The 15,731-nt window shown below is 46.6% G+C and overlaps 1 protein-coding gene across 4 annotated transcripts in view; it reads left to right on the plus strand.

Annotated features, from left to right (window-relative positions):
- The window catches only part of l1cama (L1 cell adhesion molecule, paralog a), a 33,636-nt gene that overhangs the window by 12,503 nt on the left and 5,402 nt on the right, over window positions 1-15,731 (plus strand). For 2 of the 4 annotated variants that reach the window (XM_057039599.1, XM_057039600.1), the window contains exons 2-21: window positions 4,455-4,764; window positions 5,850-5,864; window positions 7,080-7,182; window positions 7,626-7,828; window positions 8,694-8,816; window positions 8,939-9,109; window positions 9,809-9,923; window positions 10,140-10,324; window positions 10,732-10,863; window positions 10,967-11,113; window positions 11,196-11,307; window positions 11,604-11,764; window positions 11,851-12,010; window positions 12,109-12,233; window positions 12,318-12,419; window positions 12,533-12,730; window positions 12,831-12,901; window positions 13,003-13,228; window positions 14,875-14,990; window positions 15,266-15,470. In XM_057039599.1, the coding sequence (XP_056895579.1) occupies window positions 4,644-4,764; window positions 5,850-5,864; window positions 7,080-7,182; window positions 7,626-7,828; window positions 8,694-8,816; window positions 8,939-9,109; window positions 9,809-9,923; window positions 10,140-10,324; window positions 10,732-10,863; window positions 10,967-11,113; window positions 11,196-11,307; window positions 11,604-11,764; window positions 11,851-12,010; window positions 12,109-12,233; window positions 12,318-12,419; window positions 12,533-12,730; window positions 12,831-12,901; window positions 13,003-13,228; window positions 14,875-14,990; window positions 15,266-15,470 (2,791 nt within the window). In that variant the 5' untranslated portion in view covers window positions 4,455-4,643. The remainder of the gene's footprint in view (window positions 1-4,454; window positions 4,765-5,849; window positions 5,865-7,079; window positions 7,183-7,625; window positions 7,829-8,693; window positions 8,817-8,938; window positions 9,110-9,808; window positions 9,924-10,139; window positions 10,325-10,731; window positions 10,864-10,966; window positions 11,114-11,195; window positions 11,308-11,603; window positions 11,765-11,850; window positions 12,011-12,108; window positions 12,234-12,317; window positions 12,420-12,532; window positions 12,731-12,830; window positions 12,902-13,002; window positions 13,229-14,874; window positions 14,991-15,265; window positions 15,471-15,731) is intronic. The other 2 variants (XM_057039601.1, XM_057039603.1) reach the window with 1 other exon arrangement.

Consider the following 15,731-nt stretch of genomic DNA (forward strand, 5'->3'; position numbering starts at 1 on the left):
GCACATACACCGGTATGATGCGGTCAACCTCAGCGTTCATGCGTGCGCATAACTGAATATTACGAACACATTGGGGGGGGATGCGATAGAGAGACTGCGTTGTCATGGCAACCAGGACAGAGCATGAGATGGAGAGAAATGTGGCGAGAATGGACAGTTCCCCCGTAGCTCCCCAGGCAACCTTCCCTTCTGCGCCTTTATTCCGGAGGGGTGGCGGCGGCGGCGGGAGGGGGGGTAGGCGTCCAAGAAAGAGGTGAATCATTCGAAGGTCAGCGATGTGGCTTCAATTCCAAACATTTCTTTATGTATTAACATTATAGACTGGGGTGTGAATAATTCCAAATGAGCTGAACCTCTACAGCGTCTTGTGGCAGCGCGAGAGAGATTAACTCAAGTCCTTCAGGAATTAAAGTTCCAAACATTAAATTAATTGGGCCTGTTGCTTATTGTTCAAGCAAAAGTGCTTCAGCAAGCAGTTTATTAAATTGATGGAGAGAGAGGATGAGTTGCATACAAACAAGGAGGGGGGGCGCCGGGGAAATGTACTGTGAAAAATGATGAGAGGGGAATTGAAGAAAGCTTTTAGTGTCAACTATCTGAGGGGCTGAGCGAGGAGAAGACTGATAAAAAGGTGACAGGAAAACTGGTGCTCATCTTTCTTGGACAGTTTTTATTAAAAGTCCCACTAAAAACCCTTCCAGAGGGGTTGTAACAGATGCGATTTTCACAGCGGCGGAGGATGAAAGACGCATCTGCATTGCAAAGTGAATCCTGCAGCAAAGCCCGAACAAGTGGCCGGTGATATTTCACATGATATGTGGTACTTTTTGTGCTGTACTGACAAAGTGGGACTGAGACTCGTCTCACTGCAACAGGCTCATGCATTAAGGATGATCCTGCCAGAGAGAGAAAAAAGAAACACCAGGGGAGGGAGGGAGGGAGGCGCTGCGTTAGACAGGCGCAGCAACGACACGGCAGGTAGAGATGGGCAGCAGCAGTCTGAGGCCAGACCCAATGTATGGCAAGGCGTGCGGATGAATTATGAATTTGGGTGGATTTGGGGCAAACTGTGCTGACAGGAAAGGGGATTTCAATGAATAATTCACTCTGCAGGGGGCCTAATCATCTACCCCCCACCGGCATCACCTTGTTTCTGAGACACACCCCTCCCTTTACTACCCATTGACCCTTATACTCTCCTGCAGCCTCGCTCCTCCAATGCTTATGACTCCATTTGCCGACTCCTTCTTTGTCTCTGCTGAAGTTCGTTTTTGTCCAGTGCCTTGACCCGACGCTTTTCAGCCTGATGATACCAGACAGCTGAACCCTGGGGGGCCGAGTCAGGGGTAGAGGGGCCCATGTACCCATTTATTTTCCTCCCCATCCTTTTTGTATCCTATCCTCTCTCTCTACACATTTTCCCAGCAGGAGCTAGTTAATATTTAAAATTCAGATGACAGGAGGCTGTGCGTAGATGTATATGTGCACATATACAAAGAGAGAGAGAGCGAGAGAGAGAGCGAGATCACGCACAAATCTATAACAGTGGCATATGTGATTAAAGTCAGGAAAGCTTTCAGAATTTATGTTGGCATGACTCACTCGGTCGAGACAAATTACGTAGCTACATTCATCAAGAGATCAGCTCCTCACGCGGAGCTGCAGGAGTAAAAGCCTCCTTTCTTTACGTGTTGGGTTGGCAGCAGCGGGATCAGAAGACGCCTGAATACTCTATTTGACTCCTGAGACGTGATCTTGCGTGCATCGCTCCCCTTTCTCCACCTCCACATATATTTAGCTCTGAAAGTCCTTGACAACGCCCAACATGTCTACTTAACCCCAATTGCTGCTCCCCAGTGCCGAGAACCTACAATTTTACGTCGATTGCATAAAAAGGCGGAGTGTGTGCTGCAATCGGGTGAAGCAATAAGATCCTTCCAATGATATCAGCGTTAACAGCATAAAGGGTTTGCTTTAGTCGCGTTTTTTGGAAGCAGAACGCCTCACAGCAGCAAGAAGCCATGAATAATTGAAGGAGTTACAAAACTGATTTGGCTGGTTTCATACATGTTGGCAAATTTCTGCAGCCAGGCATCTTTTACTGGGAAAAATAGGACCCCGCTTTCTGAGTGACCTTTTTCTGATGGCAGCTGTCACGTCAACCACTGATAATAGTTTTTAAAAGCACTCAGGATTCGCTATAAAGTGGTGTCCAAACCCAGCCGAGAGCAGCCATCTCCACAGTGACCTGTGACCCCCGTCCAATGGAGCAGGTAACAGGGCAGGGATTGGCTCTTTGACAGCTGCACGGCGGGAGGCCCTGAAGACGTGAAATCAGACATCTGCTTCCCTGTGGGTGTTTCTCACCCCTGTGATGATGGAGTACCACAAGCCTCCACGCAGGACGTTTGGATCTCTCTCCATTCTGGGTTTTCTTTATGAAACGGCAGCTCTCCATGCCCTCTCCTCTCCTCTCCTCTCCTCTCCTCTCCTCTCCTCTCCTCTCCTCTCCTCTCCTCTCCTCTCCTCTCCTCTCCTTCCACACACCCTTCCCAGGCCATTATAGTGTTCCTCTTTACTGCTCCTAGGCAGCATGACCGGAATAATCTTTGGCAGGGTTTGTGTCTGGACCAGAGTGCACTGGCCCATAGCTTCTTATTCGTCTGATAGCTATGAGGTGTGGGTCCGTCTCTTTATCTGTCTGTCTGGCTGCTTTAGTTCAAGGCTATCCAGGCATCACATGTCTGTAACTCGACGTGAGTGTGTTTTTAAGCATGTGTTTGCGACCCCGGGTGAATTAGGAATGGTGACACGCTGTAGTACGCTGTACCGTTAATCAGCGCCTCTGCTCTGCTCCACTGGGTGTTCCTTCTCCATCTCGCTGGAGGATACACTGATACGGTAGCTTCAGCCTTGGATCACATTAGCACCAGTACTTATGCTACGACCATCCCCGGTTCATCCGTCTGCCTCTAATGGCATTTTGGAGAGGCATGTTTAAGGCCGGTAATTAGCCTCCCGTCTCCAGAGAACAACAAGCCTCTAATTGATGGGAGGACTGGAAATGATGGCGCAGAAGAAGAGGGACATAAGGAAGTGGAAGGAATTATGCATACGCGCTGGACAAAGCTTGTGTTTGCATGGGATTAGAGTCAGACGTGGTCACCCTTTGTCAACCTTTCTCATCTCCTCTGATCTCCTCCCATCACCTCCTTCTTTGCTTCCCTTTTCTCATCCTTCTCCTCTTCTGCCGCTCTGTATCTGTCTTCTCCCTCCCAGTGATCTCTCTCCTCACAAGGCAGCTAAGTTTGTGCAATGGCTCATTTAATCCCGCTGTTAGCTAAAACTGCTTAATTAAGGGTTTTGCTCTGGTTTGATCTTTAATTTAATCTAATTTGTCCCTACTGATGTAGACAATTACCTCATTGTTTTGTTTCTGGCTGAGACAGTCGTCTATACATTGTTCAGAGTGATCTAGAAAGAATCTGCAGTAATTAACTGGTCAGCCATTACCCACTTCAAAATGAATGATAATCAGCCCTCTCCCTCCCCTTCTCACCCTCCACGCTTCTTCATCACCACCAGCTTCATCTCCTCTCATCTCTGACCTTCCTCCCACCCTGCAAGGTCAGCCATCACTCCATTGTGGCATTGCCAAGACCTGTTCTGGAGCCAAGCCCCCCTCAGTCAGGGCTGTTGAGCATCCAACATCTTTATTATACTTCCTTTTCTTTTGTCTCCCATCTGCGTCTAAATCACTGCCGTAACAGTTCTTTGTGTGTGATACTGAGCTGTGTAAACAATCAGCGGGCTGTGCCACGTGGTGCCGCGTAGGAGGACAGTCTGCATGTTGAGACAGGGACCGGATCCAAATGTGCAGATGGAGAAAGGATAGACTCCTCGCAGGGGTGGTTTCCTCGCTCCCTGTGACTGATAGCATCTTTATCGCACGTTTATCACAGCGGCATCACCGAAGGACACCGCAAACTGTGTCATCTGGGTAACACGGAGCAGAACTGTCAAATTATCAAATGTGTGTTTGTGCGTCTTGGGTTATATCTGATTTGACGCTCCATCGGCCTGCCTTGGTCCATCCGGAGCCCAGCTGGGAGGCTGTGCTGAGCTTCTTGTTGCGGCATTCTGTCCATCTGTCCTGCAGCCGGGCCCTTCCATATGGGCCACCGGTTGTGTAATTAAGGAAATGGAGTTCCTTTTTTTTTTCTTTGCAGGGACAGGTCCTTTGATAAGCATTGTTGTCACTTTTTGTTCAGATGTGTAATTCTCAAATCCTGACTGGCATCTGAAGTCCTTGGCTAGCTGTGTGTCAGGGTCCTACCACATGGTGCAGGCTCATTTTTCTCCATTCTGACACATGGCCCCTATCTGCCCCCTCTCCCCCCTCTCCCCCCTCCCCCGACCTCCCTCCATCCCCTCTTTTCTTCTATAATCCATAGAGGTGACCGGCACGAGGGCGTGGACCTGACATAAACAAGTGAAAAGAAGAGGCGAGACCAGAAGCCCCGACGACGTTCCTGTTCACCACTGCTCCTCAAGTGTGTTTCTGTGTGCTGGAGTGAGCCCGATCTCAACTCCTCCAGTGCTAGTGTGTGTGAGCAGGTGGGCATTTCATGGGACACTGAACAATGGCTCACACGCAGAGACAGCAGGGCGGCAGCAGGGGGCAGTGGTCCCGATGCCTCCTCCTCCTCCTCCTCCCCCTCGCTGCCCAGCCTGGTCGAGCAGCCATACAAATCCCCTCCAGCTGTGAGTACACCTTCATATTGTATTATTCTGATTGTTGCTTATTGTGAAAGCCTGCAGCTAACGATCTTTCATCGTTATTAATGAGCACACACATCAGCAGAAGGAACACGTCTGAAGTGACACCTCAGCGTTTATTTGCCTGAAACTCCACACTGTCTGTGGTTTCTTTGGTTAGCACATATCTCAGACGGTGTGTATAATTGCTTTGGAACCGATCCCCTCATTCTCCCTTCACGAGTCCCATTATTGATCTGGTTTCCTTGGTGCAAACATACAATGAGATTGGGGAGTGATTTAATGAGCAATTGAGTTAGAAACAAAAATAGGGTTAGGTTTTTGCCTCGGTGGTTCTCCTTCCTTTCTTCCTCCTCCTCATCCTCCTCTTCAGTGCAATATGTAGGAATTAGATCCACGGATGATCTTGTGGCCCCGCAGGGAAATTGATCTTCATCTCATCTGCCGCCAGGCCTGCCCACAGAGCTGCACTGGAGGGAGAAACAGAGAGAATATTGTTTCCAGTGCAACTTCTCTTCTTCAGCGTTAAACCTAAGACTACTCATCATGAATCACAGCCCCTCAACACCTACACACATCTCAGGCCTGTGCGCACAAACCCCCGCCCCCCCAACTCACGTGCATGACCTGTACAAGCTGATGAGATGCAATAAATCTGCACATCACACCCACAAAGGGCCGAGGTGACATGGTGGTTAGGGGAGGAAGGGGTGGGGGAAGGGAAGAATGATGATGAGGAGGAGCGGGTCAAGAATTGGGAAAGGTCAAGGTGTCGCAAACCTTTCAATTAAGTGAGCCTCTGCCACATCGATGAGACTCACCGAGACATTGATCGGGATCAATAATGGAGAAGCGTTCATATGTATGTCAAGTAGGGCTAAAAGGGTCAAAGGTCGCGCCCCATTGCACAAGACTTTACGGTGTGTTATCGTCCATGTATCATCATTGTTGTTGGATTATCAGTAAAACTCTTTACTGCGTATTTACCTCTTCAATCTGTCCCTTGTTTGTGATGATGAAAATCTTTTTCCTTCATTTCCTCTCCTCTGGTTGCTTCTTCGGACTAACAGACCACATAAGTGATCGTAAGTGCTTTTAACTTTCTTGATGTGTTTCGGTCTTAATGCACCATTTGGATGGATTATTGTAAACATTATGCCAAAGAAGTTATTTTTCCATCTGCGGTAAAGGTCCCTCTGCACTTACTAAATCTGATATTCGCCCGCAACGGCACTGTTATGAGTGTGTGTGGATGTGTGTTGCACACTCCTGCCTGTGTGAGTGTGTAGCCTAGTGGGAAGTGGGTGGAAGGAATGTGATGAGCTGCGAGGAGGTAGCAGGGCTGTCAGGTCAGACGGGGGAAATAAAGAGGAGCCGAAGCACGAAGGTGTGGCTCCTCCGGCTCCTGCTCGGCCACTGCAGACTCTCAAATTTGATTAGCTGTAGGAAACGGCCGACTTCATCCATAAGTGGGAATTCTTTCATTGAATTCTCTCACTCGCTGTTCTCCCGCTTTTCTCACTCCAGCCTCCGTTTGCTTCTTTCGTCTACTTTTGCTCTGCATGTGTCCACTTGTCGGCACTTTCCTACAGAATGCAGATTCATCCCAGGCTGGGGATTCGTCTCTTTCCCTTCAAGTCAAATGAAGCACGGCGCCAACCGCGCTCATCAAGCAGTGACCTCCGTTCTGTCTGTGAATGTAGTTACTGTAGCCTTCCGGACAAAAGAGCTAAATTTCAGTCTATATATCGAAAAGTAGAGCATAAAAACACAGTTTGGGCCATAAACCGTGTGGTTGGATCAAATTCCCTGGCGTAATAATGCAGTCACACCCACTGCCAGCATATCAGTTTTTATGAAGCTGTTATAAAGGCTGTGGTTTATGGAGGCTTGGGGCAGCTGTGACAAAAAGAGAAACCTTTTCTGGTGGTCATTACATTTTCGCTATTTAAAATCCGTCCTTCATTTCCCCGTGGACCCTGTCTGTGCCGCCGTGTATCTCTTTTTTATATAAACTGTCCCTTTTAAATTAAACCATATCAATTTCCAACCGTTTTCCTCCTCTCCTCGGCCTACATTTCATCTCTTTCTCTGGGGATCTTTTTAAGTGATATTGACTGAATATGCTCATCGGCAGCTGTTAACCTCTAAAAATGGGAAATCTGTGATGTAACGTGCGTTTATCAAAGCTGGAATTATGACGGCGGCGTCAAATTCGGTCACAAAATGCTGCTGTGGCGTTTGTGCGGAAGGCATTGCTGTTTTTTTTAACAAGTTTATTTTTGTCTGTTTTCTCACAGTCAAGATACCGCCAGCCATCACCACACAACCAGAATCCGTCACCGTCTTTAGTGTTGAAGACCTTGTCATGAGATGCGAAGCCTCCGGCAACCCTTCACCAACGTTAGCACTCACACACACACACACACACACACACACACACACACACACACACACACACACGGCCACAGTGACCTCCCATCTGCTTGTTATTACATATTAGCATTACAAGAGAGAGCAGATTCTCACAGTTAGGAGTCACGTCTCGACCAGGGATAAATGTCAATAGGCCCTCCAGCAATCTTTCAACAGTGTCTTCGCTGCTCCGGAGTGAAAAACATCTGAGATAGTAAAGGAAAAGCTGAATATTGTAATGACACTAAGCAGGATTATCAGTTCCACTGGAGGATCTGGTGCAAATTTAGCAGTAATTCATATGTGTCCCTAAACCAATGACACATTGCAAAATCTGTGTTAAAAGCTCTTTGGAAAGCATGTGAATTATTATTCTATATATTAATTCTATAGCCATGCAAACATTGCATCTGATTTTTGTTCTCATCAAGTTTCCATTGGACAAAAGATGGAGAGGAGTTTGACCCCGGCAGTGACCCTGAGATGAAGGTCACTGAGGAAGCAGGCTCATCTGTGTTCTACACACTCAGTAACACCATGGATACCCTGAAGCAGTACCAAGGCAAATACATCTGCTACGCCTCCAACGAGCTGGGGACGGCCGTCTCTAATGCAGCCGTACTTATGATCGACGGTAAGCTTGTGCGGATAGGTGATGAACTGGGCAACAACTGAGATGGAGTCATTAAATTTTAAAGGTCAAATATTTGAGTTGCTTTACGCTGACAGACCCTTGCAGCGCATAAAAGAAGGGAACATGTGCCAGCCTCTGATAAGCTGCATGAGATCTGAAGCAATATGTCTTTTGTGGATGACAGATTCATCCTTCACACATTCCTGAAAGCCTTCCAGATCCACATTAAAAGTGAGCCGGGTTGTTTTTGTTATTGTCTTAAATGGTATTTGAACTGAGCCCGCCTTGAAACCTTTTGCTTGACTACCGGGGAGCTCATTTGTTAGCAGATGGAGATTCAAAAGGAGCCCCCCCAAACTGCCACTCAAAGCATAATTACATGCAATAACACAGTCACCCACTCACCCACACACAATCACGCACCACAGGCCCCTGGGCAAAAGTAAAGAGCACCTCTGCGCATTCATCCACCTGTGTGACTGGCACTCTCCCCAGCGACCTCCTTCCCTCAGTTTCCCTGACAACGGTTTCCCCAGAAACAATCTTGAGTTGATGTCATGTAAAGCACTCCTTAACATCCCCTCTGTGTGAGTGCGTGTGTGTGGGCAGGGGATTGGAAAAAGACAGGGCGACCTGGTCTCTTTCAAATAATTGAAGTTACGCAAATGGGGGATAAATTAGAAATTGCCCCACTGCATTGTGGGTATAAATTGACTCCTGATGTCAGCTGCCTGGAGCAGTATTAATACAGCTGCATAAATGTGTGTTTGGGTTTGTTTGGTTGGGTACATGCTGGGACTGTATCACCTCTGCATTTACAGTCCACTCATTAACTGTTGTGTGTGTTTTTGCTTCCTCCCTTCAGCTCCCCCCGTCCAGCAAAAAGAGAAAAAGGTCACCGAAAAGGGTGAGGTGGGACACAGTATTGCCCTGAGCTGTAACCCCCCGCAGAGCTCTATGCAGCCCATCATCCACTGGATGGACAACAGTGAGTGCCGTACATGTGCTCCCCTCCTTTGTCTCTGCAGCTCTTGTTGCGTTCCTTTATGTTCTCACATTTTTGCTCTTTAATCTGTCTTTTTTCTGTCTGTCACTTTTAACTTTTTCCAGGATTGCGCCACATCCGCCTAAGCGACCGAGTGATGGTGGGTAAAGACGGCAACCTGTATTTTGCCAATTTGTTAACTGAAGACAGCAGGAATGACTACACCTGCAACATCCAGTACCTGGCAACCCGCACCATCCTGGCCAAAGTGCCCATCACCCTCACTGTCAACCCCTGTGAGTTTCTCTGCTGATAAAGCACTTTTATTTGGCGTTACAGTTGGTTTTATATATTCCTCAGGTGAATGACACTCACACGCACAGTTAGAGATATCTGCTTTTCTTTGCTTTAACTCCTGAGAAACTTGGCAACAATTGCTAAATGAGCAGTTTATAGCAGCTGTAATGAATAACTGAAGAGGTGTCAGACTACATCTCTTCCTGCTAGTACGCTGAAAGAGACACCGCTGATACAGCTGTGATTAGCATCAACGTTGTAAATTCGCCAGGAGTGAAAACATTTGCAACATCAGTTACAGCAGATCATTTTATTTACTGTTCATATGTGCTTGTACGCTGCAATGACTGCACTTGAACCTTGGTCATGTGATGGTGGGTGATGGCACCTTGTGCTGACTGAAGCAGTAAAAGCCAGCAGGGGGCTCGTCACCTCCTCAGGTCAGTGGTAATGGGATGCAGCTCACACTGAGATGTGGCTGGCAGCATCTGTGGTCCAGCTAGAGGTCACGACCATGGAGCCAGTGTTTACACGAGACCTCTCTCAGTGTGGAGGCTGCGTGTTTAATGGTGCATTCCCTCCGCTGTTCAAAACCCCACATTTGTACGTGTGATAATCTCCAAAGTGGCAGCGGCCCAGCAGCCAGAAAAACACAGGTGCACGCAGATAAAACCTCTTTACCATCTTTCTCTTTGCAGCAAATCTTGTGCCGCGGAACCGGAGGCCTCAAATGATGAGACCCACCGGAAGCCACAGCACTTACCACGCCCTCAGGGGCCAGACCCTCGAGCTCGAGTGCATCGTCCAAGGCCTGTAAGTGCCAGTGTGCTGCACATCCCATCCATCAGAAGATTTGATCTGCTCTGAGGAATCAATCATAACTGCCACTCATCCATCACCCCTTCACCCAACGCTCTGCTCTCCCTCCATCCTTTTGTCTATATTTGGTGTCTCTGTTTCTGCATTTCTTCATTTTTATCCTTTCTTTTTTGTTGTTCATTCCTTTCATTCTTTATATTCCCTCTTCAGTCCAACTCCCAAAGTGTCATGGCTAAGGAAGGATGGGGAAATGTCCGAGTCACGAATCTCTAAGGACATGTTCGACCGCCGCCTGTCCTTCACTAATATCTCTGAGAGTGACGGGGGCGAGTATCAGTGTATAGCTGAGAACGTCCAAGGGAGGACCTTTCACACTTATACTGTGACTGTAGAAGGTACACACACCCACACACACAAGTTCATTGGCTCACTAAGTTCATCAGATCTGAATACAAAGTACAAAATGATTGTTTTTATATTATTCTGTGTCAGATTTTTTTTTAAAACTCCACATTCAGTAATGAAATTGGGGAAAGGATTTAATGATTTCCCCATTTATCAGTAATGACTTCTATTATATAAACTGATAGCATCTATAATTAAAGTTTCTCCTCTTTAAAATTGCCCCAGAAAGTCATTCTAGTGTATCAGCTGGGGTCCTGCTGGGCAATTATTTTGGTAATTGATGACTATATTACAACAGCCACGATGGAATGTCTGTGCTTGTTATAAAACAAAGGATCCATAACCATATAACCAAGCTATTTGTTGGAAAGTCACTTATGATCTATGTGACTTCTAGCATCTCCCTACTGGACCAACGCACCAGTCAGCCAGTTATATGCTCCAGGTGAGACGGTCAAACTGGACTGTCAAGCCGACGGTATCCCCTCTCCCACCATTACCTGGACTGTGAATGGGGTTCCCCTCTCAGGTCAGTGACAGCCTCAACCACAGCACACTCATACGCCTTCTCTACTTATGGACGATCCCACTGTTGTTTGTTTCTGTTTTTTTTTTTTTTTTTGCCTTTTCAGCGACTTCCTTGGAGCCCAGGCGCTCTCTGACAGAGAGCAGATCTCTGATATTAAAAGATGTCATCTTTGGAGACACTGCCATCTACCAGTGTCAGGCCTCGAATAAACACGGAACCATCCTCGCCAATGCCAACGTATATGTCATAGGTGAATATCTGTTTTCTGTACGCAGCTTCTTTAACAGGAAGTGTGCAGCTAGCTCTTATTTCTCCTTCCTGTTGCGTTCCAGAGCTGCCTCCTCAGATCCTCACTGGGAATGGGAGCACATACACCTTCGTTGAGGGTCAGAAAGCTCTGCTGGAGTGTGAAACCTTTGGCTCTCCTAAACCTAAAGTCACATGGTGAGACGTAGTACAGCCTAACTTCGTGACACTGCATCCTGCTATGCTGCATTGTTTCTCACTCACAAGTGCCTACAGGCTAACTTTCTAATGAGGTGTGCTTTGCGTAGGTGGCTCTTCATAGGCATAAATTAACAGCACAAATGTTGTTACATCTGGACTGTGACTGTGAATTTAAAGCCTGTGTGGCTGAATTCCAATTGGGCTCTGTACGAAAAAAACAGTGCCCAGTAAATTCATCAACACCTGCCACTAATGGTTTGTAATTTGCATTTTGGGACGTGTTTCTTTCTTAGGGAAAGCAGCAGCATCTCGCTGCTTGTAGCAGATCCCAGAGTCAACCTGCTCACCAACGGCGGTCTTGAGATCGCTAACGTCTCCCACGATGATGAGGGCATCTACACCTGCTTGGTGCAGGGCAGCAACATTTCCGTCAACGCCGAGGTCGAAGTGCTCAGTGAGTGAGGGCGTTGGTCCCCCAGCGGCTGATGTCAACTGCACCTCGTGTGGTTTGTCTCATCAGTGAATGTCTCCTTCTTCCAGACAGGACAGTGATCCTGTCGCCCCCACAAGCTCTGAGGTTGCAGCCTGGAAAAACAGCAATATTCACTTGCCTGTACGTTACCGACCCCAAACTGAGCTCTCCGCTCCTTCAGTGGAGGAAAAATGACCAGAAGATCTTTGAGTCGCACAGTGATAAAAAGTAAGATACTTAAACTTCCAATAATTCCTGCCACAAACAGTGGAAATAGTTTGTTTTTTTAATCCAAACCTGTCCTAACCTGCATCATTTTCCCTCAGATACACATTTGACGGGCCAGGCCTGATGATTTCTAATGTGGAACCAGGAGATGAGGGCGTGTACACCTGCCAGATCATCACAAAATTGGATATGGTTGAAGCCAGCAGTACTCTGACTTTGTGTGGTAAGTTTTGGTTATAGAGATCTTTCAATTATACTGTAGTAAAATGCACTTGTATGAACTTCTTTTGGGTTTCGCTCTCTCCAGATCGTCCAGACCCACCTGTCCACCTTCAGGTCACCAATGCTAAACATCGGGTAGTGACCCTAAACTGGACTCCAGGAGATGACAACAATAGCCCCATCCTAGGTTTAGTACAGAGCTCACACAAACAGATATAACACACACTGCATGTCCATATCTCTGACCTTTACTTATACTTTATTTTTACTATAATGAAGCATGTTATTATCTCGGGGTAGAATATGTGGTTGAATTTGAAGACCAAGATATGAAGGAGAATGGCTGGGAGGAGCTGAAGAGGGTAGCAGCTGACAAGAAGCATGTGAACCTCCCACTGTGGCCCTACATGTCCTACCGTTTTCGGGTTATTGCCATCAACGATCAGGGCAAAAGTGACCCCAGCAAACCGTCTGACCTCTACAAAACACCAGCTGACGGTGAAATATATATATATATATTTATTTATTTTTAACCTCTGGTGGGTTTTTATTATCAACTTCTGTTAAAAATGCCATTTTGTCGGATTTTGCTTCACAGCTCCCGACAGTAACCCCGAAGATGTGAGGAGTGAGTCCACTGACCCAGACACTCTGGTCATCACCTGGGAGGTAACCTGATCCCTTAATGCACAACAATCCTAAAAGCTTAATAATAAAAAGAAAGAAAATGACACAGAGGGGCTGACAAAATCATTCCCCTGTCTCTGCAGGAAATGGACAAACGTAACTTTAACGGTCCCGACTTTAAGTACCGGGTGATGTGGAGGAGAGTGGTGGGCAGCGGGCCTGACTGGCATGAAAAATACACAATCGCACCACCATTTATCGTCACAGATGTACAAAACTTTTCTGCCTTTGAGATAAAAGTCCAGGCTGTCAATAAGAAAGGGCTGGGACCTGAGCCAGATCCCGTCATTGGCTACTCCGGAGAAGATGGTAAAAAGAAATAAAAGCAAAGGAGTTGCTTCTAACGGGGATGTATTTAACCTCCTGTCATGTTCGGGTCAAACCTGACCGGTTTGCAACTTAAAACACTCATAAATATTGTGTTATACTTCTTTCTTATGATATCCTCCACACTATGCACTTAATCATATAAAAGTAATGATGACCAGTTTCAGTGAATTTTGAATGTTTTAATCAACCTCGTTACACCTGTGGTGTTCCCGGTCAATAGTGAGCGGTATAATGAATAACTGAATGTGTATCCACCCCATCTCTCTCACTCACTCACTCACTCACTCACTCACTCACTCACTCACTCACTCACTCACTCACTCACTCACTCACTCACTCACTCACTCACTTCCCTACGTGACCCACACCTTCCAATCTAATCAGTGTATCATCTTCACACAGACCCCATATATATAGCTTGATCTTTGCCTTTCACTCCTTTTACTCTGAGCATAATGAGTAGGCGACTGGCCAAGCGATTCTCTGTCGAAGAGACTCTGGTCCAGTTTTTTGGACATGATGAAGAGGGCACTGAAATTGAGCCAGAGATAGAGGAGATGTCTCAGAAGTGGAAGACAACACAGATTTTGATCCAGACTTTGAGAACACTGACCAGTCAACAGATGAAGAGGGAGAGGCACCTGAAAAACAGGCACCTGAGGAGGCATTTCCTTCAGAGAATGGACACTTGCTCTGGTCTTCATCCCCCCAGGACAGTGGAAGTAGAACGAGAGTGGAAAACATTAGAAAGATGACGCCAAGGCCAACATGTCTGCAACATCTTGTGTGGTGAGGCTACAAAAAGTCTGTGGGATGCAGAGTCTGGCAGGCCTATATTCCAGGCAACTAAGGCCTTATAACAGTTCCATGTCCTTTCAAGAATTATTTAACTTGATAACAGAGCCAGACAACTGCCAGCGAAATGAAAAACTGGCTGCCATCAGGAACATTTGGAACAGGTGGGTGGAGCATCTACCACTTATGGAATAAAGATCTGGGCAGCATTATGATGCAAAGAGCAGCTATGCCTGGAATATGCAGGTATACTTGGGAAAACCCAGTACTGGAAGGGCTGAAAGAAACCAGGGCGTGTGTGTTGTGCTGGACATGACAACTGGTCTCCAAGGGCCTAATATCACATGTGACAACTTCTTCACCTGGTATGTGAGCTCTGTGCCCCTAGAGACAACAAAACAAACCTGAAATGCTGCAAATGTGGTGGCTACATTTGCAAGGCCCACTCTGACCTGTCACATGCCACTCAAGTGCATGAATTCACACACACACACACACACACACACACACACACACACACACACACACACACACACACACACACACACACACACACACACACAAACTTCATGTTGCGTTCAGTTTTTGGTTTTCCCGTTTAGTTTTTCCATTACATGTTCATTTTGTAATATATTTTCAGTGCCTATTTGTATTTTCTCTGCCGTTATTTTATGTCTAACTCTTTAAACTAAAGATTTGGTGGTTAAAATGCTTTTTGTGCTAATTTAAGAGCAGTTAAAACAGACCGGTCAATTTTGACCGGGAACAGCGAGGGGTGGGAGGTGAACGTGACAGGAGGGTTAATTGATGTTCTGGGTCATGTTTCTCAGTTCCACTGGAGGCTCCCCTGAATTTAGGTGTTCTCTTGGAGAACAGCACAACCATCAGAGTGACTTGGGCGGCTGTAGACAAGGAGACAGTCCGAGGACACTTGCTGGGATACAAGGTACCTCCTCTGTTGTATCTTCTCATGAATGACAAACGGCTGCAGTGGGAGAGGCACTGTAGCAGCTTTCAGAGCTGCACTGCAGCATCTTATTTCTATTTAGATTTAAGTCCATTCCAATTGATCTATTTAAAGATCAAATGTTGAGATGTTGACTTGAAATGTTGAGACATAATGTTGGGATTTTGCTTATACCACAAAAAAACCTCAAATAAATGGCCACGATACAGACATGTTTGAGACGATTGTGCTCTTAATTCATGTTGTGGTTTCAGATCTACTTGACCTGGGGACACCACCGAAACAGCAGGGCCCAGGAGCCAGAGAACATAGTGGTGGTGCAGACTGGGGCCAATGAGGAAAAGAAGTCGATCACTAATCTCAGACCATACTGCCACTATGACCTGGCTATTAGTGCATTTAATAGCAAGGGCGAAGGACCCCTTTCTGAGAAGACGTCATTCATGACTCCCGAAGGAGGTGAGAATGAGAATGAAAAGACAATTACAGATGCAAATGATGACAGCTGGTATGTGGGAGGAGGGGTGGATGTGTGATTGTGGCAGAGTAAACAACACTAAGCTGAAGGACAACTGAGTAGAGGTGCATTGAGAGGTTGGAAAAGTAGTGCCAGGACAGATATTTTTTGAGCAGGCGGCTGTTGGCAAATATGTGTGACAGTGCAGCAAAATGTTGTGTTTATTATCCTGTGAATAGTGAGTTCCACTCCAAGAGTGTCTT

This window comes from Takifugu flavidus, chromosome 8 (assembly GCF_003711565.1).
Source record: "Takifugu flavidus isolate HTHZ2018 chromosome 8, ASM371156v2, whole genome shotgun sequence".
Taxonomy (NCBI): Eukaryota; Metazoa; Chordata; class Actinopteri; order Tetraodontiformes; family Tetraodontidae; genus Takifugu; species Takifugu flavidus.